The 27,195-nt window shown below is 37.7% G+C and overlaps 1 protein-coding gene across 1 annotated transcript; it reads left to right on the forward strand.

The window, feature by feature from the left end:
* Window positions 1-4,304: 4,304 nt before the first annotated feature.
* On the forward strand, window positions 4,305-25,239 carry wnt3a (wingless-type MMTV integration site family, member 3A). The gene is made up of 4 exons (XM_008434298.2): window positions 4,305-4,770; window positions 12,601-12,842; window positions 20,808-21,073; window positions 21,156-25,239. Exons 1-4 carry the CDS (start codon window positions 4,649-4,651, stop codon window positions 21,633-21,635), a joined length of 1,110 nt encoding a protein of 369 aa, XP_008432520.1. The 5' UTR covers window positions 4,305-4,648; the 3' UTR covers window positions 21,636-25,239.
* Window positions 25,240-27,195: the final 1,956 nt, after the last annotated feature.

The raw sequence follows: 27,195 nt of genomic DNA on the forward strand, positions 1-27,195 counted from the left end.
GTAGATATAAAGTGAACATGTTGTGGTCTCGACCAGGTGCTGTTGATGGAGTGGTATGATCTGCTTTACGTAGCATTAATGAAACAAGACAGGGTCCGGCTGAGCAGCTGCACCCTGCACAGCCACCCTTTTTGTTGATTGTAACCTGGGATGACCCAGAAGAGACTGCGACTGCAGGAACAAGAGAAGAAGAGAACAGAAAGAAATACTTTCTCACTGTTCACCATYGTCGTAAAAACTGTACGTGTGATCTTTTCCCTGAAGCTCAATAAAGTTAACGCTAMCGTTCCAAGAACTAAAAGAAACATCCTGTCCATTTCAAGATAAACCTTTTGAGAGAAACCAGTTACTATAGGATTCAAAGGTGAACATGCTGCTACAACATGGCTAGAGATTTCTACAATGTTCAGTGTACTTTATTAGGATTCTGTGTGAAAAATTAACAAAAATATAGCACATAACTGTGAATTTTGAGAACTAAGAGGTCAGTTTTAGAAGCATTATAAAGACGTAAGAATCAGAATCAAAATAATTGTATTGTCATTGTCAGAAAGACAATGTACTTGCAGTTCCAGATTAGTCATGAATAAAATTGTGGACCATTTAGATGACAAAACAAAGTAGCGTTAGTCAATCCATCAATTGGAAATGGAAAGAATATGTCTCAACCACAAGTTTGATGACCTGGATGAAGGCCACAAGCTGAAACTCATTGGTCTACTGATGAAGTTGTTCAAGTGTTGCTATAGTCAATTCACAAATCTACCAAAACATGGTCGTCCACCTAAAGTGAAAGGCAGGACAAAGAGACTATTGTGTTTGTTTTCAGAATGAAAACTAACACAAGTTTAAATTGTTTTGCCAATAACTCTTTGTGTGGTCAGGTCCGTCTTATTCTTGTATTTCTGCTAAAATCTGATAAAACATGGGTTATAATCGACATTCTTTAGTCTTCTTAAAACATTAAGCTGTCTTGTGAAGATCTCTGACAAATCTGTTAATTTGCAATTTACTCTCAAGATAATTTAAGATTGTGCACATGACGCACTCTATGCGTGTTTTAGTGGTCAAACCCAACAAATGTGATGTCAGACCTTTCCAGGGAATCAAGATTTGAAATGGTCCACCACAATTTTCCTCCTTATCTGAAACCTTTCAGGCGGTATTACCAAGAGGCCAGATAGGGATGTCGACGCCTGTGGTAATGCCCATCCTGCAGATAAAGTGGACACAGAGGCAGAGTATTTGCTTCTTTTCCCATGCCTATGGGCTATAGAGGGGAGAGTGATGAGTTGTTTCCAGGTGTGACCTCACAGCCAACGGAGGCCAAACTGTCACCATATGAGAGGTTTATTTTATTTTCTCAACGATCTGAAGCTGCAACACAACACAWGAGATGGCAGATCAGAAGAGCCCATCCTGATGCAAAAACTCCACTCTGCTCTKGACCAAACCACTAAACACCATGAAATTTRTATTATTGTTTTGATGAKAAAGTCTAAAAGGATAAATGTCTAATTTTACTAGATATTCAGAGGGATTTTATTTACATTTCCCTCCAGATGTGTTCCTTATTCATTTCTGGCCATACCTGAAAGACTAGATTGTGATTTGTGGCTGAAGATTATATTAGAATTACCTTAATGTATCAGAGAAAGCTGCTACAAATTCKAACGATAGTCTGCACCTGTTTCCCATTTAGTTGTTTTTTTTTATTATTTCAAAGCTAATAAGTGACGATGAGTCTTACTAGAGCTACTACAATGCTGACATCTAGTGGTGCAGTCACATTTACGCACAAGCCTTGCAGAACACAGTTCAGTTTTTCCCTAGAATCCTTCTCCCCCCCCAACTCATAAACACATCCCAGTGMWCAGAGGAGTATTAACAGCTTACTAACACGTCAGGAAATTATTCATGGAGAACCGAGTGAAGTAATGAAAATGTAATTTGTTCGATATTTTTGTACCGCATGATGTTATTGTGGCTGTTTAATGTCAAACAGAGGGCGTCTCACTGAGAGCAATGGTGCAGTGAAATGACAAGACGTGCTGGTTGGCCACCACCAAATGACATCAGTGTCCCCGTGAGGTCATGTGGCCACACAGAGGAGACTTGATGTTCTCCTGTTTTCTCAGTGAAGGTGAGCTGAAAGGACGGCATGCAGGGAGCGAGGTGTGAAAGAAAGGTTGTTTTTTAAATGAATAAATTTCTAAAACCTGCTAATTCGGTAACTAAATATGACAAAAAGGGGTGGCGGAAAATCCAACTTCTTATATCCCATAGGAATGTGCAGTAAATTCTGCACGAGATTATTCTTATTCGATTTGATTTGCCCTTGGGAGTGTTTAAATGGAATAAAAACACACTTAGTTGAGGTACTCACTTTCTGATTCATCACTATTTCTCATAGACCCTGATTATGTAGCAGTTTCATTTCCACCAACAGTTTCTTGCAAAATAATGTCTATGCCTTCAACTTTTTTTTTTCTATTCTGTCATAGAATATAAAAAAATGTTAAAACCACAAATGTCAGTGTCTTTTATTGAAATTTAATGTGACAGACCAGCACAAAGAARTGCCTGATTATAAAATGAAAACCAAGATTGGAAAACACTCCATCCGTCTTCCCATCAACTCTCTGCTGATGGGACTTCAGGAGTGGAATGGTGCAACTCCAATGCAAAAAATCAGCAGTCTGCACAAACCAATGATGTTTGCATGTAAAACATACCTATACCCTTAAAAAACTGTTTTGCTATGTGTAGGATTGCCCACCAGATGGCAGTAGCATTCAGACTCACACCACCTGTTGAGACGTCTGGACATCTGTGGGCCTGACCAGGACTTTCCTCTCCCAGGCGAATCAATATCAAGACTTTTTTTAATGAAAACTTCTGTTAAATTAGATAGTAGTTGAATAGTCCAAATACGACTTAGTGGAACAAATATAGAATCAACAATTAAAGGAAATGAGTAGTTGTTGTTTTTTGTTTGTTTTTTTTCGGTGCCTCAAATAGAATAAACTTGACCAGTTTGCTGACTGTGACAAACATACCGTGAGGGCATCAAAACATGCATGTACTGTAAATCTTAAAGAAAACAGTTCAGATAAATTTTACAGCGCATTAAAACTTGGTTTGCTGCTCAACTGAGAAGTAAAAAAACAAGCAGTGCAAATTAAACAAATTACAAAATAATAATAATTTTTTAAAAACCAGGTCGATGACAGATGACCACTTATCCGTGCTATAAGGCAAAAAAATAAATCAATCAATCAATAAAAGCCCGACTGTGACAATATGACTGCCCACGTATTGTGCAAAGTTTGAGCCTTTAACTCTAGATGCGGATCAAATAAAGTTTAACTAGTATAACAAACAGATATTTAATCTAATCAGGTTATTATTATTATTATTATTATTATTATTATTATTATTATTATTATTATTATTATTATTATTATTCATTTATTTTTTTTATTTATTCATTGATTTTGTAAAACAAAAAGATATATTTCCCTGAAATTCCAAAATAATACTGGTTCAAACCTTAATTATCCAGAATCAATCAGTTCTGAGAATTTCCCCAACATAAACTTTTAAAAGAATGTTTCGTTTTTCACTTAACATATTTCAGATAAACTGTTAAAGCTATCATCAATATATGGGCACATTACCATTATGTCTTTGCTCAAATAAAAAGTTATCTAAGACGCGTTAAAAATACAGGCACAGTAATAAAATTATATTTTCTTCGATCTATTAAATCTGTACATTCCCTTCTGTTGCGTAATAGGACATTAATTTTAATATGAAGAAAAGCACCAGCACCTACAAAGAAGAGACCAGCCCGCCTATCATTAAATCATTCATCAGTCTATAAACGCATGTCTGCACCGATTTAAATTCAACAACTTTTCCGAACATTTCTGTTAATTAAACTGAAAAAAATAAGACAATAAAAAGGGAATAATAGTGTGTGTCCCGTTTCACATATCAATCATAAAGATGACAATGCCTCTTGAATAAATGAGAAGGGGGCATTGGGGAAAACCTTGAAAAAGTTCTCAACTTCTCATTTTACATTCATGRCAAACAGGCACAATTAGAGGACTGGGGCTCCCTAATAATGACTCCTGAGCAATTCACACATATTTATTTCTGCATTTTAGAAGCTTCAAGCCAGGGAGTGAAATCCGGACAGGTTGTTATAGCTACGCAATCCACAGGGGTTCCGATGTCTATTTAAAATCCAGAGGACCCTCCCTCTCTCCTTTAAACAACATTATATATCACACACACACTGCATGCTAATGCCAGCAATTCTCAGTGAGCACTAAAACACATCTTAAAATTAGCTCATTCCGGCTGACAAGGCAACAGAAGGAACATATCATCAGAATTTCCCCTTTGGCAATACCTGCTGATTGGGTCCTTAACAAAAAAGCAAGCGGCTTTTAACTTTTAATATTTGGCTCCTCAGTTCTGCCACCAGCACTCGCGATAGATTGAAAGACTTTTTTTTTTCCTCCCTGCGGTTGTTTCAAGATTGAAATAAAAATCCACCAGCTAGTAGTTATTTTCTAGTTTTTAATTTTTTWAAAAAWWTTTTTGCTTCATTCTTCAGTTCAGTTCTGGTGCGCGGATGAGCGCGCATGTTGGCGTTCTGCTGGAGAGGTTTTGCGAAACTTTAAGGATGATATACCTTGGATGTTTCCTGCTGCTGTGTGGGCTTACGCATGTCATAGCAAGCTATCCCATCTGGTGGTAAGCTTTATCTTCACTTTTTTTTTTTTTTACACCTTAAACTAACGACGACGTGATTTTGTTGTTGTTGTTGTTGTTGAAATGCTGAGAAGCGTCTGATGGTCCTCGATCCATGTGCGACAGTTTGAGCGGTTGTAGTTTCAGTTTGTTTTCTGACAGCAGCCGGACTCTTACGCACAGTAATGATCCGTCAGCTTCACCATAAGCAGATTTAAATTGTCCGCAATGAATGCTCTTRTTGACTTTGTTGTTCGTAAGTATTTGTTAATTCTGTTTATTTTATCATTATTATTTATTTATGTATTTATTTTTATCTAACTCATCGTGGAAATGTGTTGAAACTAACCAGGTGCGTGTCCAGAAAGTTTTAAAACTGGGGCAGGCAGATGGTGGTTCATTGGCACACCAAAACAAAAGCCCAGAACAACATTTTGGGAGTTTGAATATGCTGTCAATAAAGATGTGGTGCAGAGCAAGTAGTGAGTGAACAACAACTAGCAAATACATGTATGCATATAAATAAATTAATTAATAAATAAAAAAATAAATGTTACAACTCATAGACTTGTCCTCTCGTGTCCTGAAGATATACTTCTATAAAAAAAAATTATTAATTAAACAAATGCAAATGAAAAACTGTCCTGGCAAATAGGTTTCAGTGTATGGGGCCTGCAAAATATAGCGCTGGCCTTTGCCCACTTTGAGAAAAATGTACATTTCTATTGACATTTCCAATCAATTCTATTTCTGAAAACAGTGGCCTGTATTTGTGTGAGAATTAGATTGTGAGAGAACAACATGGGTTTATGTTTATCCAGTTTTTATTTTTGGGGGTGGGGGTGAGGAGGAGGTCATTGATGTGTGACAGGCAGACATYGAATCCCCTGCTTAAATCTGGGTCTCTATTCAAACGTACACGAACATGGGTTGTTCTCCCTACAAAACATGTAATTAACCACTATTTAATCAGGATAAAGTCTATGCTTCTAAGAAACAAACTTATACACAGAGCTGTGTGTATCAGGTGGTTTCACAGAAGAGAGTTTTTAAGTCCATCTTTTGGCATTTTTCTTGTTGTCTTTATTCCTTTTTTTAAAATGATTCCAACTGTAAAATCAATTCTCATCGCCTCATTTGCACAGTTGCAGTGCTTCATTAGATGTGAAACCAATTGATGGCTTTGAGGGACTTTTGTCAATTTGTCAACAGTAAAACAAGAGACGCACCAATCATCCAATCAATCAATCAGTCAATCAAATTTCTCTTAATAGTCTCTGTTTGGTGATGGGCATGCCAAATACTGAAAACATTGTTTTACCCTATTTATTTAATGCATCAAACTCAATCATTTCCACTAAATTAGGTTTATAAGCATGTTAACCAACATCAAGTTAGCAGGACAGAACAGAACACAACATAATAGAATAGAATAGAATAGAATAGAATAGAATAGAATAGAATAGAATAGAATAGAATAGAATAGAATAGAATAGAATAGAATAGAATGTTTCATTGAGTTTCATACAAGACATTGCTGTAAAGGCACTACAATTCTTATGTAGTAAATATACAGACAGTTTGTAGTTATGTAAAAATAACCATATTTCACATAAATAATAGTAAAATATACAAAGATTTGACACTACATAAATAAAACAGTGTTAATGCTTCTTAGTCCATTTCGAAGATGTTGTCTGTATGTTTATGATGCTGATATCATTGGGAGGTCACTTACCTGTCATGTGATCCAGTTTCACTGTGTAGCCTGTAATGTCTCACAGTCAAGGTAATTTTTCAGGATATAATGACTCACTCATGCAGTWTAAAGTTAAAATAAGTGATTCAGTAGTCTGACATATGACAGACTGAATATTTGACCTGCATTTGAGTTACTGCAGGTGAATTTATAAAGCAGGATTGAAACTTCAAAGATGCATCTGTTTAGACTAATTAAGATTTCTTGCTGCAAATAATTTTAGGCATTTATTGATTTTCTCACTTCTTTAAATTACCGTTTAACCACTAGTAGTGCTTAAAGCAGTGGTGCTTTCTGTTCTGTCTCACCACACTGGTTCAAGAGTGGCATTGTCTATGAAATCAAGAAAATAAAACCAAATCCTCTGTGAGTATGAACTAAATCAGAATTTTAAAAAAAGAAACAAAGAAACAACCAATTTGAAGCATTTATTTACAAAAAAAAAAATGCAAAGGATGGTGGGGAAAGGTTTATGCTTTCTGGTATGTCTGGCAAGTATAGGTGTTTCAGGAGAAGAGGCTTGTCCAGGGCTCCATTTGTGCAAGAACTATTACTCCAACTGATAATGATGTATAATTAGGTGATTAGGATCTTGGATAAGAAGGTCATCAGGTTCCATCATGCTCAGGAAAAAAATATATATATTACAATAAACTTTCACATAATACTTGAATTCCAAACATATTTTTGAATGCTCACATGGCACTTTTAAAGTAACTAAAAAATAATCCTTCTCTCAACATGTRGATATGCAGACAGGTTATGTAAAATAGCAAAGGATTTCTTTGAGAAAGAACAATTACATTATCCTGAATCCTGTGCAAATTCTGTAGTTAATGTGAAGGTTTTGTGCTTTTATTTTTTACTTATTTTGTTTCACATAGTTGGGTCTTAGTGTATTTGCATTTTTAGCCCTGTAAAATATTATTTATGTATTATGCAGATATAAATCTATCTAAATTTGTGCCATTAACTGGTAAGAAGATAAGGCAAGGCTTTAAAAAGTTTCAAAGCAACAAAAAAAAAAAACTGCTGCAAACTGTTTCTACTGTTTAGAGTCCTTTTATTGAAATGCCAGAGAAAGGGCTGGAGTCCTCACTGTTAGAATCAGTGTCAGTTTGTTGCTTTCCCTCCCCCACCTGTTGCTGAGCACTGCTGATCAGCTGAATTAGAAAAGCCTAATTCACCTGATAAAAAAACAGAGAGTCACCGTTGCCAGTCACTGACAACGGTGACCCAGTTCTCAAACTATTAGCATGTTTTATTTATATTTTTGTTATGAATCTCTGTGAAACCATGAAATTTTAATCAAACTYAGTGTACGATGAAAATATTCTTCCTAGGAACAGGTTTGCCATTTAGCTTAAACTGTGTACCATATCCTAAACACCCCACTTCGGCATAACATTTTCCACTCTATTTATTTTTATGCCATCAGGCTTTGAGAGCTAATGTCACGTTTGTTAAAATACGTCCATCAATCATAGCAGGTTTTGTACAGTAGAACAAAATTAACAAAAGATGTCCACGTTTCAATAAATCATTTAATATTTGGCAAGGCTTTAAAACTGGGTGGACCCCTAATCTACTTCCATTAATGGGTCCCCTGGTGTTAAGGTTGATGAGAAACTAATTACACACTCAGCTGGAAGGAAATCCTGATATAACACTGAGCCCACTGGGTGGATAGATGGGGAAAAAGGGAGGAATGCTCTAATCATTCCTTTCTTCCAGCATATTTGATTGTGATCAAATTTGTCATCTAATTTTTTGTAATCATTTCTTTAAGTCATTTTTTCCATTCCCTACTTTGAAAGAAGAAGAAAAAAAAACTTGGAAGGCAGGTTTCCACTCTGTTACAGTTGAAATCGTGCTGTAAGTGGAAAAATCCGTGTGTAAATTTGGAGTTTGGAGAAAGCAACTGCAAAAGCAACACCGAGCCAAGCAAACACATGATCTGATTGGCTGAGTTGCTCCCACCAAAATAAACAAAACTCTGACTTAGTGACAAAGGAGCACGTGCAGTAATTCTCTAAAACTTTTTCTTTTTTATCTTTTYTTTTTCTCTACGTTAGCCTCAGCTGAAATAACTCAGTTCCTTTTGACTCACATTTTCTCTCCGTTTGCAAACAAACATGCAAGATATGTGAAAGCCATGTCTTCAACTTAGGGTTAAAGGGGGATTTATTGCTGGCAGACGCTGCAGAATTTTCAAGTGGTCTTCAGACACAGCCTCTGTGCCCGTGGTAGTATGTGGCGTTGCAGATCTGCACTAAGGCGGGTTCATGTCTGCCTATTCCCGACCTGCCATGACATAGCCTGGCTGCACCCGCCGCCCTCCCACCATCCTTCTCTAGTCCACCCCACCTTAGAAGATAAATACCTGGAGGTGAAAGCTTGCCACACATTCCTTCTCCCAAACATATTCTCTTGATGTCAAAGTCGACTCCAAGGCCCCAGGGCCCACGAGTAAAGTGGTAATTCTGAGGCACCTTGCTTGGGCTTGCTGAAATATGCATTAAACATGCGCTGGTTACACTTAGATTAAAGGGGAAAATCTATTCAGAGTGGAAAAAAATACATCCCTTATATATGTTTTTCTTTAAGCTAAACAGTTTTTCGTACGTGGCTTTTTTTTTTTTACTCAGTACACTGAAAGTCTTGCTCKCTGCACAACAGCAGCTCCCGACAAGATAAATTGAMTTTTTTTYCCCCTGAGGAATTAGAGAGATTAAAGTAAAGACCACACAATAAATACCAAAAATCCACACAACACACAGAAGAGCAGCAGTTAGCCTTAAGTGGTTGTTGGAGATGGTCTCCAACAACACTGCTCTTTATGCAACAGTTTCTGCAAAACGAAAAAAAAAAATCATAAATCATCTCTACTGAAACATGCCCTGCCTCCTCTCGTAAGCCGTTTCCTAACACAGGAAGGGATGGCACCAACTCACTCTGCTCCACTGAGACAGAAACACATCACATTGAGTCATGGTGAGTTTGTGTGTAATTGTTTAAGATCCGGCAGAGGCTCATGCACAATGGCCTCTTAAAGTACAGATYGAAGGGTTATTAGTTCCTTAAATCAAAGTCGATCACATGTTGCATCAAAACAGYGTCTGAGGTGCCGGTAAGTTTGTGCACAATGATAAAAAAAAAGATTCGTTTTCTGCAATTCTTGTGAGAGGGAACCCAAGTAGGTGGTTTCTGCAGGTCTCTGCTGGAAACTATCAGCTGCAGGGTAGACAGATTCACAAAGGCAAAAAAGAGTTCACACAGCAGGAGCGTCTTGTTTACTGATGCTTGCAGCAGACAAAGGTGATTTTGTCTAGAATAAATATCAACTTGCCATTGCTCAYTGACTTACTGTATGTCTCAACGATTATTACATAGACATGTTCCTTCTTCAGAAAGAAGGAAATGTTCTTCTTCAAGAAAGAGCATTTGTAAAAGGCCTGTTTGCACAGGCATTCTGACATGGTTGTTGGAACCAATGAGATGCTTGGAWTTACCTGATTTTTATATGGGCTACATTTTTGTTCTTTATTCGTTATTATTTACAATTTCTCAAAAATAGAAAGACAACTTTAAATTGTTTTGTGAAGTTGACCTGAGATTAGTCACAGAATTCTTGGGAGAAGATCTGTTCAGCATTTGTAGTTCGAAGAAAAATAACTCTGCCTGCAGGCCTGTGTCAGGAACCCGGTAATCTTGTGATCAGTTATTAATCCCTGAACAACACTCAGCAGGTTAGCAGAAAATGAGCAGCTAAGTACTGCTTTGGGGATACATTCGTAGAAGAGACGCAAATCCATGTTACTGAGGAGACAGAGATCTTATTTGGCCTGCCCAGGTAAGGTCTTACCAAGGTCACCAAGGGCAATGACCCTTGTGAAAGACAGTGAAAACCTGCCCTGTTTAGAAAACAAATCTGCGTCCTGAAAAAGTAAGAAAAAAGTGAAAATATGAATGCAAACACTTCAAATGTGATTTAGTTTGCAGTGATTCAAGCTACAACTTTATTCACATTTCATAAAAGACTCAATCAAGTCAATTTAATCAGATAGAAAAACAGAAATCAGATATTTAAAGGAGGCTGCACAGTGGCGCAGTTGGTAGAGCTGTTGCCTTGCAGCAAGAAGGTTCTGGGTTCAATTCTCGGCCCTGGTCTTTCTGCATGGAGTTTGCATGTTCTCCCTGTGCRTGCGTGGGTTTTCTCCAGGTACTCCAGTTTCCTCCCACAGTCCAAAAACATGACTGTCAGGTTAATTGGCCTCTCCAAATTGTCCCTAGGTGTGAGTGTGTGTGTGCATGGTTGTTTGTCCTGTGTGTCTCTGCGTTGTCCTGCGACAGACTGGCAACCTGTCCAGGGTGTCCCCCGCCTCTTGCCCAGAATGTTAGCTGGAGATGGGCACCAGCAACCCTCCCGACCCCACTGAGGGACAAGGGTGTAAAGAAAATGGATGGATGGATGGATGGATGGATGGAGGTATTTAAAGGGTTTTTCAACAAATAATCGACATCAATGATGTCGACCTTTCATTCACTGGACATTCAATGACATTCAGTTTGGTCAAAAGTTATTCATACCCAAGTTGCTAAAATAGTTTTCATTGAACCATCAGCTTTCTTTCTGATAGAAAATGAGACAGGAATCTCTCAAAAGACAACAATGCAATAGGACAGAACACCAGTTTTGTTAAAAATAACTGTGATTTAGAATAGATTGTTATTTTGTATTTAATTTTWAAAAAAACAGTGCTACAGTTTTCAAACCCTTTTCATTGCTGACCAGCCTACTGCTTGTCCCCACTGGTATTWGGAGGATTTAGCTGATGATGACCTCCAAGCCTTTGAGTRCCATCACCCTAATCTTTAGCTCCCTCTACAGATCCTACACTAGATCCATGTCAGGATTCTCATTGGGCCTCTTCAATATATTTCCAAATTAAAAGATTAATTCAAGCCTAATTTTGCTAGGGGTATGCACAATTTTGAGGTCATATGTATTTTTTGATGGCTGATTAAGGTTGGCTGTCTGTAGTCTTTTACTAGCCCTAGAAAACATGTTGAAATTAACTTTTTTTTTTTTTTGAGAGGTCCAATTCAAGCTAGGTCAGCCCCAAGCATGAATTGGTTTTGAAACCACATTTAGACAACTGTGGGTGTATTTTCAACATACATTCTTTTAACCTTGCACTTTTTTTATTTTATTTTTTCTACACATTGTTCATACAAGTGGCAGCTTCATCATTTCTTTGTATGTTTAGCAAAAATGTGTGCAAAATCCCCCATGGCTTCAGGGCTCATCATTGTGTACTAAAAAAATTAATAAGAAGAATAAGCGTGTTCTCCAGCAATATTAAAATGTGTAGCAAGGCTAATAAGTTAATTTCTGTAAAAAAAAAAAAGAGTGTTCAAGGTATCCATTATACAGTGGTACACCTTACTTCTCAGTGCTTTAAATGCTGAGTGAGTAATAGAAATAAATAGACACTAATAATAAAGATTGAGGGAATTATAAAGGTGTAAAGGCACAGAGATGTAATCAGTGAGCCAAGTTTACACTTGTTTCTTAAAGCATCTTCCTCAAAGAGAAAAACTACGAGTGGGGGTGGGGGGGTCCGCGTCGCTCTTAATACAGTCTCTGAAGTTTCATTGTAGGGTTTACACTCTTATTACCCTAAGCTGACAGCCTGTTAAGTGTGCGGACAGCTAATAACAAGGTGTAGTTTTTCCAAGTTGTCAGCTTAAGGTCTATGAAGACCTCTGGATACGTTGCAGACTTTCATCTTAAACAGAAACAATGCGGTGGCAGGGCTACAATTTCAATACACATGAAGGGCAGGTGTCTTTGGAAAGGGTGGTTGAAGGGATAAAGGATAGAAACCTAAAGGTAGCACTTGATATGACAAATAAACACACACAATCAGATAAACTCAGACATAAGATTACACTGCACAAAGAGGAAAATTACCTCCCACTTCAGTAGTGAGACATCGATTCAGACAAATAGGATACGAGGATATAATTATGAAAATGCGCTGACACTGTGACTTCCTCTCTGCCTGTAGGTCACTAGCAGTGGGCCACCAGTATTCATCAATAGGTACCCAACCTATCCTTTGTGCCAGCATACCAGGTCTGGTGCCCAAGCAGCTGCGCTTCTGCAGGAACTACGTTGAGATCATGCCCAGTGTGGCCGAGGGGGTAAAGATCGGCATCCAAGAGTGCCAGCACCAGTTCAGAGGCCGGCGCTGGAACTGCACAACAGTCAATGACAACTTGGCCATCTTTGGGCCAGTTTTGGACAAAGGTAAACTGTACAGCATGCGTATGTGAATTCAGATCCATGGGCTTACGTTCACTGAAGTTTCATGGTCTCATACATAACTCAGATATGTACTTTTAGGCTTATGGTTGGTAATGTTGGGTTAAGGTTGTAACTAATTTGTGGTCTAGAAGCACACAGTTTACAAACATTAAAAGAAAAACCACTTGCAACTATCAACATYGGGATTTGTAGTATTACAACATGCTTCTTCRAAAGGTAAACTCTGAATCTTTCAGAAATGTTCTTTAAAATATAGTTATGTAGACAGAAAGATAGATATAATAACCTTCAGAGGAAGATTTTTTTGTATCTTTGCCCAACTTTCACGAGCCCAATGACACACTTAAATATAAGAGAGCCAGAAAAAGACAGTTTGTCATTATTTTACCCACAACATAAATAGGCTTCCATTGTCAGTTAATAAAGAATACATTTAAATAATAACTTAATCAAAAATTCAAAGTATCAAGGATTTTTTATAATGTGTAATTATGAGTGAGCTTGTAGATGTGGAGTATTCCAAAACATTAATGATGTTCAACTTCAGTGGCTTCAGTTTGTGTTTCAGTATGTTGCACTCTTTGCAAAGTTGATATAAAAGTCTTTAGTTCTCCAAACTACTTTAAAAAAAGGAAAAGAAAAGTGACTTATGGTCTTTTTGAGCTGATTAACTCTTTCATTAACTGTTCTGTTTTCTCTTTGTCTTATATTTGCAGTAGAAAAGCTGCATTCCCTGCGTGCATCATTCATTATGTTGATTCAAATCCTTGTTTAAATAGTCTTGAGACAGAACAAGCTCCGAGGGGCCTATATGCATGAAATGATGTACACAATTAGCCCAAGGCAAGTTAGTTCTGTCTCGTCTGAGTTTTCTTTGGGAGGGGATCTCCTGCAATTGCCGTATTTTCCTTAAAAGACACCTACATGAGATTCTGAACCAAGCTGAATAATGCAGTTTTTCTAAAATACATTTTCACTTCAGAATATGCATATACTTGCATAGAACTGTCTATTCAGGAAATGAGATCACAGGCTTTAAGGCATTCTGACAAACAAAAACATCAAGGAATAAGTGAAAAAGGTCAAGAAAACATGATGTATTATTGAATACACATGTAAAAATAAACTTTAAATGATATATTTCTTCCATTAGCCTAATTTCACCCTGAAAATATGGTCATTTTCTGTAGTTCTTTTTTTTCACAATGAGCTTTACAGGGCATTACAAAACTAATCATGCCCCTTGAACTTGAACTTACACCCACAAACTTCAATGATTTTAAGTGATACACCAACAAGGGAGTGGAAGGAAAATAATTCACAGCTTTCAAAATATTGAAAAAAATAAATAAATAAAATCTGGGCCCTAAAAAGGCTCAACAAACTAATAAAGAAGCCTGGTTTTGTTATTAAATGTTGTTTAATTAAATAGGTTTCAATTTAATTTGAAAACAGTGTCATGCAGATGTGTTCACCCTCTGTGAAGAGAAATTTARCAGAACTGCCATTCACTGAAATGAAATCTGAAAGACTTTTGGTGTATATCTCTATCATTTTTGCAAGTCTGCAGCCTAAAATCTCCCCCACTTTTCTTAACAAAATAGCTGGCACAGATTTTCAATAAAATTGGGCCAATTATAAGTTTTGTTTCGGCTCGTGGACCTTTCCCACAGCCTCAAATATTTCGCAGGTACTCGACTCCATAAATAGCTTCATCATCTCTGACCAGTTTTTCTGCAACTGCTGAAAAAGAGCAATCCCATAGCATGACAGTGCCACCACCATGTATYACTGTGGATGTAGTCTGTTCCCTTAGATAACTTTTAGTGCCATTTAACCAAAGCATCTTTTTTGGCGTGCTTGCTGTTCTTCCATTGCTTGTGGCAGTTTWAAAAAATTAAACTTCACAAAGAATTAACTTCAGTGTCTTTGAGCATAGTTTCAGACAGAAATTTTACGGCTCACAGTTTTTATCCCCATCTCGGAGCTGAGCGTTGAAAACAAGTGGTAGTTTTCCATTTAGCAAATTCACACATACAAGAGAGGATGCGAAAACATTTGATAATCATTTCTGACAGCATGTACTTATGTTTGACTTATACTTGGACAATCAGCAATGCAAGATACTTGCTGACATGGAATAATAATTATGGCTTACCAAAATGAAATAAATTCCTGAACAACTCTTTTTTTTCCATCTATGCCCAAGGGGATATAACTTGGTTCTATGTTATTGCACAAAGCTTAGTTTCCAGTAAGCAACTATTTYCTGCTTTCTTACAGGTAACTTACACCTCATCTGTTAGTTGATGCTTTGCCTGATGTTGTTACAAATGCTGCTTGACATGTTGTTTTCAAGAAACATTTCTAAATTTAAATTCAAATTTGCTTTGTATCTTCCTAGCTGCGCTGGAGGAGTTTATGTTCTTTCCCTTCTTGTGCTTTCTAAAATARGATTAAAAAATGAGACCGGATGGTGTGCAATGTGGACGAGGGTGGGAGATCTAAACTTGGCAGCTAGTTTGCTGAAGACTGATGCAAATGTGGCCGCTTGGAGGTCACTTAGGGCAATTGCTTTTAATAAACTCTTGAGTCAGTTGATAGAAGAGGCTTGAGCTCAAGTAGGTGGCTAACGATAGGGGTTCTCAATCCCAGCCCCATTGTGGTGCAAAATGCCACCACGTCGTTCCCATTGCCCTCCCCTCCCAATTCTAAATTGCAGGGGTACTGACTGGAAAGAGAAGGCCGCTACAGGGCTTTAGTAAATCATTTTGATTGGATTAAGGTCACCCGGGCCCGTAATAATGTGAGAGGTCAAAGTGGCTGGATTAAGTGCCTTTGTCTGAAGATGAGGAGAGTGGCTCAGGGGCTCACAGGCCTTTGATAGGTTTTAGTCAGAGTGGGCTTCCATTTCATTGGATTTGATTGATGCTGGTGTTTGTCTGTGGAGTGAAGCCATTGTCCCCACTGGTGTCTGTTTGTCTGCAATTCAGACTGTTGTCTTTCAGTTTCCTCTTGGCCTTTTTTTGTGAGGAAGAGTATGCACCTTATTTACTTCAAAAACTTAGTTACATCCCATCACTGGTAGTGTTGACCTCATCGTCATGATGAGCATTTGAGTTAGTTTAACATGTCTATGAAGGAAGCTTGTATTTAAAGGAAGATTGTTTTTGAAGTTAGAGCAAAAACATTAAAATGGAAAACAATTACTTAAAACTTAAAGCAACAAGATCCTACCCAGTGTGAGCACAACTTTCTGTTACCGCACACACTCACATGAATGAAAAGGAAAGCAACTCCTGCCTTTAAATAAGACACATTCTTGTTAGAACTCTCTCTCAGACGTGGCCTAAACCTCAAAGATTTTATCCATAGCCACACCCCACATCACAAGGCCTCCCTCCAGGCTATGTCTGCGTCAGCACTCATTAATTTACATTAACTAAAGTGTCAAAACATGCACTGCTGGAATCTGCCTGTGATGAAAGGTAATAGAAAGCTGTGCAGGTGTTCTCGGTCTCTGCAACCAATCCCAGAGCTTTTGTGACCTTTCTTGCTGTATGGGCATATGCACACTTCTGTTTGTGAGTCATATGATGGAATTAGGGAGTCCAACTGTGCCTCAAAATGTGGATGGTAACTATATCGCAGGTGTTGAGACCTATGCAAACAGAAACTGCATTTTACAAAAGTATTTAAGCCCATTAAGCTTCTTCACATAATGTCACCATACAACCAGAAACTTAGTTGTGTTTTGTTGGGATTTTATTTGAAAAGACACAAACTACAACATAGATGCGAAGTGAAAGGAAATGCTTTCTAAATCCATCTGTTGCCAGAATTATGAATACAAAGTCATCAGAGTACAACGATAGCCACAGGGCTCTAGAGACTAGAGTCTGTAGCGCTGTTGGCTAGCTTTCTTGCGAAAAAAAAGTCAAGCTCAGTCAATTTGGATAGAACAGCAAATATTGCCACAGATTTCCCATACGATTTAGATGTGGAATTTGGCTAGAAGATTCTAACTATACACAATAAGTTATAGTACTACATCCCGTTGTACCTACTGTTATATCCTAACACAGGGTAAACCTGTCCTGTCCTCTAACAGATTTCTTCCTTGACTGCTTTGCTTTTCACTCCATCCATCTTCTCCTTCAACTCCTCCAGCTTCCCTGCTCCTGCTGCAAAAAGTGTTCCACCAGCATCATGCTGYCACCATCATTGTGGATGGAAGTGCTACTATTTTTTTTTCTGTTTGTCATAGATAATGTTTTGCATGTTAGCTAAAATGTTACATTTTGGTCTCAAGTGAAGAGATAACCTTCTTATCTGTTTGCTGTGTTGGCATGCACAAACTTTATCTCTGCAGTTCCTGCAGAATTACCATGGGAGGTCTTGGCTTCCTCACAGTGTTGAAAACTACAGCTTCTGCATATGGCGTGCACATTCTACCAGCTGTGCAGGCCATACTTTTTCATTTTCAGATGAGCCTCAAAGCTTTGACCTTGTCCAGCAACATATCCTTGTCCTGTCTGCTGTGTTCTTGGGTCGTCATGATCCTGTTTCCTCTCTAGTATTTTCTAGCAAACGTCTGATGCCTTCGCAGAGCATCTGGATTCATGATGATATTGTATCACTCACAATATCATTGTGATATTTAATTGTTTATTAATTTCTGAATGCACTCAATTGCATGGGATCTTATTTATGGGTGTCAGCATACAGGACGCAAAACTGAAACTGACCCAATATTTTTCAGATTTGTTAGCAGTTTTGCAAGTTATAAATCATGTTTCTTCCACATCAAAATGATGTGGTAGTTTTTGTGGGTCTATCATATTTAATCCCAATATAAATTATGTTTGTAGAAAAAGTTCAAGGGGTATGCTTTTTTTCTTTTTATTTCTTTTTAGCTTGGCAATATTCAAGCCAGGAAGTATAAGTGAAATCAATAAATCCCTCCTAAATTAACTAGGAGGATGTCAGGAGATACGGGTTATGACCTATGACCTGAGGATGAGAAAGTGTAACTATTTAGGATGAGCTAAAAGGTCTTAGCTTTTCACAGAACGTATGTCTCATCAAGCTGGGGGAGGGAAGCGAGCACATCAGTATATCATTAACTCTGGGCAAGAAAGAAAGAAGGGGTGTGGTAAATGGAGTTGATGGGGGGACCTTAGCCCTGCTCCCCGCTGGGTGCTGCCCAGAGCACAATATCTTCTCAACCATGAGATTAAGCAGGAGAAAAAGTGCTTTTCCCCATTCACACGCCCTTTAGATTGTTTTATTAAACCATGTGAATAGGGATTTCCCTGTCTGCCGACAAGCGGGGTCCAGCCAATGCATAGTTCTCTGTTGCTATGACTTAACTTAGTCCCCACTAATCACTAGCCAGGGCAAATTTCATATAAAATATCTGGGTCCATTGTGGGACTAACACAGCGTGACTGTGACAGCACAATAGGGGATTGAACCCSCCAGCAGGTTGTAGGGACCATTTGGCCTGCCGGTATCTGGCAAAGTTTGGTTGAAAAGCATTGTCCAAGAAAAAGTGTCCTTAAATTGGTCGTAAAAGGGAGAGAAGCCGTTGAACTTATGTAAGAGAGGACATCTCCCAGCAAAGTAAGCGCTACAACAGGATGTGCAATTGGCTTCGAGACTTACTACAGCACCAGAAAGGTAGCATGATACCAAATATGACACCTCKTAAAAATATAGCTTGGAGTAGGATGCTTTATTTTTTATTTTTGCTTTAATAGTATAAAGCCCTMGAGCAAACATAGTGTCAGGATTTAATGATCACCTCAGAAGCATTTACCAGCATCACATTTTAAATATATTATATTTATATTACTGACGTTTTTAGAATCAAACTTATTCATGTTTGTTGTCTTTATATTATAATTAAGAAGCTCATAAAAGAATGTCTGACTCTGGACACAAACTATAAACATCTTTTTAGACTCTATACTTACTGAGAGATTCTGAGACAACTTGTTAACATCTACACCTTAAAAAAGTAAAACAAAAATAAACATCTGTAATTTACAATAAAATACATGCAGCTGTGGTTGCCAGAATTTTACCATATAAATACGTTAAAATTTTGGCAATCACAACTGCCTGTATTAAATATATGTTTCTCTTTTTTTTTTACAGTGTATACATTTTTTCATTTCACTCCAAGTCTATTAAATGTGTACAAATCCACATTTCCCCAGATTTATCCCTGTAAGCCTCTAATAAAATGGTTTCCCAACATTTTGGCATTAATGGAGTATTGCAATGTGACTCTGTCAGGTGGTTCCTGTTCGTTAATGATTTGAATTTGCATTTCTGATTAAAAAAACATGTCATTAGTAACTTGTCTTAGATTTGGTGAAAGACAGCTTTCAGTCGGTGATATTATTAAATGACATCCCTCTCCTAAGCTGTCAATATACTCCACCACCTTARTGAAAATATTTTAAGCACAAAAATTGTTTGTCGAGTTCAGTTAAGGTTGTTTCACAGCAATAAATTTCAAATGTGAAAGATTTAATGAGAAGCACAGTTTTTTTTTKTTTTTTTTTGTTTTACTGCCACTGTCATCAAATGTTGGATACATTGAAATTTTGAGGCTATATGTTTGGTGAGAAACTTGTGACCTTCAAAATTTTTTGAAAATTGAGTTTATGAGTAGAGCTGGAACACATCACTCCATGGCATGCTTGAACTAAAGCAGCGCCAATATACAGCATAGAAACCAAAGTGTCAGAATGGTTGTAGCAGCAAAGCTCATTATTTACTGAGGTTGAACTTGTTATAAAAAGTTTTAGCATGACTGCTCTAGTCACACCTTTTCCGGTTACTTTCTGGAGAAAAGCTTGGTGGTAAAAAAAAAAAAAAAAAAAAAAAAAAAAAAAAAAAAACGTAAACAACTCTGAGCCTCAGAAAAGTATTGGTTTGATAGCTTATTATAGTGCCCTTGTTACTCTGTTGGATTAAACGATGGGAGCTACCTCTGCACTTAGTTTTTGCTTAATTCATTTTGAAGTGTTTGTTATTAAAATAAAAACGCTTGTTGATGTTTAGTAACCTTGGATGCATTTCACTGAAGTATGAAATGGCTGGTGGAGGATTCAAGAAGACCATTTCTCTTGCATCACTGTTTTAATGCCCCTTAGTCCTCAAACTGGTTGGAACCTGCTGCACGGGAGGAGCTCCTACTGCTTTTAGCTACGTGCGCCTTCCTTTTTTTCTTTTCTTCCTTTCGTTTGTTCTCCCTCTCTTTCTTAAAATAYGCTCTGGCTCTCTCACACAGTCAAACATGTCAGCATAAACTGTCTTATATGACGCCTACTGCTCGACATCCAATTTACTTACRCTTTTTGGTTTTCATCCCCTTTTCAAGTTTTACCTCATTTTCATGCACTCTATTAGGCGAATGAATTAAGCATCTGGTCAATAAAGACTCAACTCCATGTTGTACATTGTCCCTTCAGTGCAAGGTTGTTTCCTAACCTCTCAAAAGCTTAATTGAGTCTCTTAATTATAGGTCTGTCAGGCCTGTCTTTTCCTCTCATCTCTGTGGAAGATCCTGATCCCTCTGACTCATCAGTTAGCTATGTCAAACACAGACATGGAGGACTTTCCAGCCTTATTTAGAGACAGCACGATTGATGTCTGGGCTGAACAAAGTCACACAGCGGTAYACAGATGACAAACAGATGAATCCGACAACAATAAAGGATTCCTAATATGCAGTTTATTTAATGTTGACATTAGTAGAAACAAAATGAACCCATGTCTGTGGACAAGAGGGTAACCAATACTGTTAATTATAGCTCATTCCTGAACATAATCACATTAATCAAGAGACCATTTTCAGCTTTTTATTTTGCAGTTTGTGTTCAAGAGTTTTTCCTACCCATCCTAAACGCATCCTTGAAATTCTCTTTGTAGCTACTCGAGAGTCTGCTTTTGTCCATGCCATTGCCTCGGCGGGGGTTGCCTTTGCTGTGACCCGGGCTTGCGCTGATGGTTCAGCCACCATCTGCGGCTGCGACACACGTCACAAGGGCCCCCCAGGAGAGGGATGGAAGTGGGGTGGCTGCAGTGAGGATGTGGAATTTGGAAGCATGGTGTCCCGCGAGTTTGCAGACGCGAGGGAGAACCGCCCAGATGCACGCTCGGCAATGAATCGCCACAACAATGAGGCAGGAAGAACGGTCAGTTATTCTTTAGATTCTGTTGTTGTTCTTCTGCTCTACTGTCAGGTGTTGTTAACATTTTTATMAATATACCTTACAGTCCCTCAACGACAACATGTTCCTGAAGTGCAAGTGCCACGGTCTCTCAGGAAGCTGCGAAGTCAAGACATGCTGGTGGTCACAGCCGGACTTTCGAGTCATCGGCGACTACATGAAGGACAAGTATGACAGCGCATCTGAGATGGTGGTGGAGAAACACAAGGAGTCCCGCGGTTGGGTAGAGACGCTGAGACCCAAGTACAACTACTTCAAACCACCCACAGAGCGTGATTTGGTTTACTATGAAAGTTCACCCAATTTCTGCGATCCCAACCCAGAGACAGGCTCCTTTGGCACCCGGGATCGCATCTGCAACCTAACATCCCACGGCATAGACGGCTGTGACCTGCTGTGCTGCGGCAGGGGTCACAACACCAGAACTGAGAAGAGAAAGGAGAAGTGTCACTGTATTTTCCACTGGTGCTGCTACGTCAGCTGTCAAGAGTGTGTGAGAGTCTACGATGTGCACACTTGCAAATAGACTTGTAGAGGTTCTCAAGAATCTGAGAATTTGTTTTGCAGGTTTCTACCTGTGAAACCTGTCATTTGTGTGCGTAAACACGCACAAATGGCTGTGTGTTCTATTCGGGGATGCTACGCAGAGCTAGTCTCTGCCCAAATCAGCTGAAAGTGTTGAACATGTATCCATACTGAGAGCATCCTTCATGAACTACCATGCTTGTATCTATGTTCTAAAAGGTTTTCATGCTGAAGTAGGAACAAAGGACTGCTGACGAATTAACAAACACCATATTGGTGTTTCTCTTTCATGTCAATAGTAGGTATTTCTGTTAAGAATTAAACAGCAATGCCATTGTTACCCTCAATGTTTAATCATCTTTTGATTTTGACAAAAAACAAACAAACAAAAAAAAATAGAACTTTACGTTACAAGATGCTCAACTGCATGCATTCCCCTCTTTGGTTTTTTATATGTATGTTTCTGCCTATAGGCGAACTAACATGATCATAGTTTCATAGTGTTACTGATGTTTAGGTAAGAATGCACTTGCACCTCAGTGAATGTAGCTATTTGCTGTAACATGTTTACACATCCTCACAACCTTAAGCTAATGTGTTAATATCTCTTTTAAATGACAAGCATTATCTGAGAGTAGCCAGAGTAGCTACATACTGCTGAAACCAGAGCATTTCACCCATTATATGTAGTTTTATGTAGTTTAGGATGTTTTAAGTAAAGTTTTGTGAAACGGCTATAAGGAGGTAATTTCTTACCTGCAGTACATAACTCTTTTTGGCATCTATATGWAGCCCAAATCCACATTAGATGCTGCAGAAGGCTAAATCTAATGATCCCTCCAAAAGGGGAAAATAAAGCAAACTTCTACCATCTTAAAACAACTCCAATTTTAAAAACGTTGCTGTGGGTCATGAAATGCTGCGGTTTGCACCTTTAAACCAAGAACGTCCAAAGTTTCACGCAGTGAATATTTGTAGCAAACAACGTCCTCTGTAAACCAAAAATTTTTCAAAAAAATGGCATTGCATATCAAGTGAGTACAATTCAATTTATCAATACTGTACAAATTCCCCAAATGCAGCAATCTCTGTTATTGAGTAACCATGTGGCAACARTTCCTTGCATCCGGTTGTCAACCTAGCAGCTATCCTTAATCCTGAGCAAATATTTTGTGACAGTGGAAAATAACAACTTTCTCTTTACAGAACATTCTGAAGCATGTACATTCTGGTCCATAAAGCTATGGTTTTTCAGACTTAAGTTGTTTTAAGATGATAGATGCCAATTATTTGTCTTGCCCCCTCTCACTTTAGCCATTAGCTGATAAACATGATGCAAGAATAATCTACTGCAGGAAAGACATTTATTTTAGCCAAACTCTAACCCAAGATATTCTTTTAAAGATTTCTCAGAAAAAGCTATACTTTCACATATATCCAAGGGGAAGAAATATTTATGAGATGGTCAGAGATCTATAGCTAAGACTGCAAGGTCAGCTGAGAAATATGAAGCTTTCTCTCCCTGGGTTTGACAATATTAGCAAAGTCTTTGATGTGGAAAAACACTGATATTTGTGAAAGGGTTCTRTCCTATTATGTAAAGTTCAGACTTAATTGTTGTTTTAATTTTCAATCAATCAGAAGGATACTCTCCTGCCATTTTAGGAAAAAAATAACAATAAAATGTTCATTACGAGCTATGTAAGTTCTGTTATGCAGTATATTTTACAGTTGTTGGAAAATAATGACCAAAACCTTTGTTTGTAATGATTCTGAGCAATGACTTCCTGTTCCCTACACTAAACAATGAGCAGCATCACTGAAGCTATCAATACTTCCATATTATTATGCTGCTAAGGTAACATGAGTTCATGTTTGTTTCATGTTTCTTTATTAACTTACACCGAATACATCTTCATCCCTGTGTGATTTGTGTATTCTTTGCATGTACTGATTCTTTCTGTGAAAGAAAACTGCTTATTGTAGTTTGGAAAAAAAAATGTGAAAAATGTGTTTTTATATATATAAATTCTTGCTTAAAGTAATACAAATTTAATTAAATAGGATAAGATAGAGCTTGTTTTTCTCATTGTCCRACAGTTAAGTGTCACACTAAATATTGGCTTAACAAGGTGGCRCAGATGGAGGAAATCACAATCATGTAGGACTGAATTCAAATACTCAATAAAGAAACATTTAAAAAAAATAAATCAGCAAAGTAGAAGACATATAAGACAGKGCAACAAGTTCTGATCATTTTGCCCCTTTATCAATTCATACYTTTGTGAATGAATGYTTTTTAGTACCTTTCTTGCCAACATGTACTAATTTTGAAAGCTTAGAGTAATTTTCCATAATTTTCTTTTCTGACAGCAATAAATGTAGTATAGCAGCAGGAGGTCACTTAAAAGTTACACTGGTTTCATCAGGTGTCTTTATTTGTAATACTGCATAAATGTTATTTTAATTTTAATTAAATTATAAGTACAGTTTGTTCACTTCTACGATTATAGKGCTTCATCATTGTTTTTTTTAAATACATAACTTTTGAGGCAAACAAACTGTTAAATAATGACACACGGATATGAAATGGAAGTAATTGAAAAAAGGGGTAAATCGATCGAGAGCCACACCTTTCACAATTCTGTTTAAAACAAAAACAGTGTGTCAACACATTTCAGATCACACAACAAAATATTTCTTTCATTTTTTCGATTTGCTAAATTTTTGGCTTGCCTGTTTAGCTGTCTATTTAGTGCTATTGTCTCATTTCATCAAATGTGTTCTAAATACATTTTGCAAGATATTGTGTTTAATTTTTATTATTCCTAAAAGTATGTTTTTTTTCTGTTTGAGTTTTGTTGCAGTTTACTGTGTTTCACTACTCATGACTTTTATAAAGCAGATTAATAGAGRCTATCTCCTTTGATTYAAGAAGAAATGCAGAATAATATTTATTTATCTGGGATGACCTTTGAATACCGAAATAAAAACCGGGACACACAGCTGGGTTGTTACTGTGCCACTGAATTTATTCTCTCTGCTGTGGTGAAAGGTGTAAAATCTATAGGAAATTATGTTTAACAAAACATGTTTACAGTGTAATACTACTGTTTGTCTCAGGCTTTTGTTCAGCCTGTGACCGAACTGAAAATATTAATAAACTGTTATAATAGGTTTTACTTTTGAATCATTCTTAATCAATTACAGAGCAGCCACCATCAGTGCATGTTCTGAAACTGATCATGACATTGATTACCATACACTCTGTATGTGGGCGACTGCTGTGTGGAGAATGTGGCTCTGTTCTAATTTTTTGARTCTTAAATCCAAAGTTTTGTACAGACTAGTTCTCGGATTTTATGAATTTCTAAGATTTGATTTTTTTTTTATAATTATTTATTACATGCCTTGTACATATTAGTGAGTGAAAGTAYATATTTGCAGAAATGTGTTTTTGAAGCAGTGTTGTGACTCTGTAGCCTTTTTACCTCATCTTTTTTTCCACTGACAGGTGTTGATCCTGGTGCCTGTAATAGATTTCTAAAAGCTAACTCTGTAACATAAAAATAAAAAAAGACTGAACTCTGTGACTTGTTTCTGAATATTGAGTCAATGTGGATAAAGATGAACCCCTCTTATGTTAGGTTTGTTTTGATTTCAGAAGTTGCYCAACTAAAGAATGATTTGTCCCTCAGCAATGAGTGCAAACATAAGTGTGCAAGCATGTTAGCAGATCTTAATACAGGAAACATTTAGTCTGCATTAAGGTCAGACACGGACCTTAAAAAAATTGTCTTTGTTACTTTTTTTAGTGTTGCAACTGTAGCATATTGTCGTATAATGACGTTTCTTTGCATTCTGATCTCCAGAAACTCACAAGACAGAAAGAAATCTTAACACCCACATCTCTCAAAAAWCTCTATTGTTTTCTTCAGTTTAAATTTGTTTGTTGGATAAATTCATGCACTGAAGACACTAAATGGCTACAAGGAGCTGCTAATGATTCTCCTTGTAGCCATTCTCCTTGTAGGGTAAAGTGCATGAAGGTGACAGGAAATGTGAAAAAGAGACTAGAATTTTATAAAACAAGAAATCCCTGGCTTTTTGCGCTGGGCCATTTAACAGCTTGGCCCAGCACAAGCTTCTTACACTGTAACAAACAGAAGAGCTGTGAGTAGCAACCAGCTACTTCTCTAATAATCATGTCAACAAAAARCCATCAATAGGTTTAGGGTCTTGTAAAGCAGTCCAGTAGTTCAGACTGTAACATTAGTTTCAGCATGTTTACYTTTGGATTGATTTTAGGATGGCCTTCCACCTAAATTCTTTTCATCTTATTGTTCCTCCGGGTATCTTTGTTCTACACCTTTTGCAATATTTTATATATTCCCTCTTTTCTTTCTGCTGATGCCAAATGTAAACTTAGGAAGAAAACTGTTGATCATCAGAGATGAAGAAGAATCTCTTTGCCAGAGATTCTTCTCTGGTAAAGAATCCAACAAACAATCCCTTGGAAGAGYAAGGGATTGAAAGAGCAATACCTTTGCTCTTCCAGCAAGGGAGATTCTCTTCCCTTGCTGGAATTCATACCACTCAAAAAGATTTTGACTGATTTTAAAAGACACTAAAATAATTGAAATKCATCTCCTTATAATTTAACCTCATCAGAAAAAAATATATAATGGTCATAATAGTTATTGTAACTATAAATGAGTCAATAGTTAGTCTTTGTTGAGATTTGATCAGCAAAAAAGACTCTTAAGACAGTGCAGCTATGGCTAGCAAAACAGCAAAACAAGGGGGGGGAAAGTCACATAAGTTATAAGAGTTTAGAAAAAAATGGATATTTGTTCAAATGAGAGACCTGGTTGAGGTCTAGCTATAAACAAAACCTACCAGTTGTCCAGCTCAGCCACTGGACCCCTGATAGTCTTTGAGCCCAGCAACAACTTCACCACCAAAGGCCAGATCTCACTGCTACCTAACACCATTGTCACACAGAAAACTTGATACACAAAATACTCCTCAGAAGTGGAAGTAGCAAAAAAGTGACACCTTTCCATTCTGATTCATGTKGACTTATTTGGCCACCCCCTACATAAATAGTGTTTAAAGTTGCCTGCCAGGGTATATCCTCACTTTGGCATTCCAGCACACTCACAAAAATGCTAAAACATTTACATCCTTCTTCATGTCAGAGACAAGTACGAAACTTTGAAAACTATTGCTGTGTGTGACTTACTGGAACACCGCCAGGATGAGGTTTGCTTCAGTGACTGGGAGGGTGACAACAGCTAATTCCACATTGTGACCTTTGACATTTTTTACACCACGTGAATGGGTGCAAACAAGTACAAAACACAAAAAAGATCACAGGACAGACAGAAACTCCGGCCCTGCAGCAACGCAGTATTTTGCTGAAGGAAATGGACCCTTCCCCTTTCGGTCAGACCCACCCGCTGCAGCTTTGTCACCCAAGTGAGATGAACCTTGTTAGCAGATAGTTGCCGGAGGAGGCTACGGCGGCTCCACTGGGAGAGGTGGCATCCTGACTGTGA

This window comes from Poecilia reticulata, linkage group LG17, assembly GCF_000633615.1.
Source record: "Poecilia reticulata strain Guanapo linkage group LG17, Guppy_female_1.0+MT, whole genome shotgun sequence".
Classification (NCBI taxonomy): Eukaryota; Metazoa; Chordata; class Actinopteri; order Cyprinodontiformes; family Poeciliidae; genus Poecilia; species Poecilia reticulata.

What these genes read in the sequence shown, in the direction of transcription:
- wnt3a (XM_008434298.2), top strand. Translation starts at nt 4,649, where the DNA reads ATGAGCGCGCATGTTGGCGTTCTGCTGGAGAGGTTTTGCGAAACTTTA. An exon ending in TGGGCCAGTTTTGGACAAAG is followed by an intron (nt 12,843 to 20,807) that starts GTAAACTGTACA and finishes TTCTCTTTGTAG; the next exon opens with CTACTCGAGAGTCTGCTTTT. An exon ending in ACAATGAGGCAGGAAGAACG is followed by an intron (nt 21,074 to 21,155) that starts GTCAGTTATTCT and finishes TATACCTTACAG; the next exon opens with TCCCTCAACGACAACATGTT.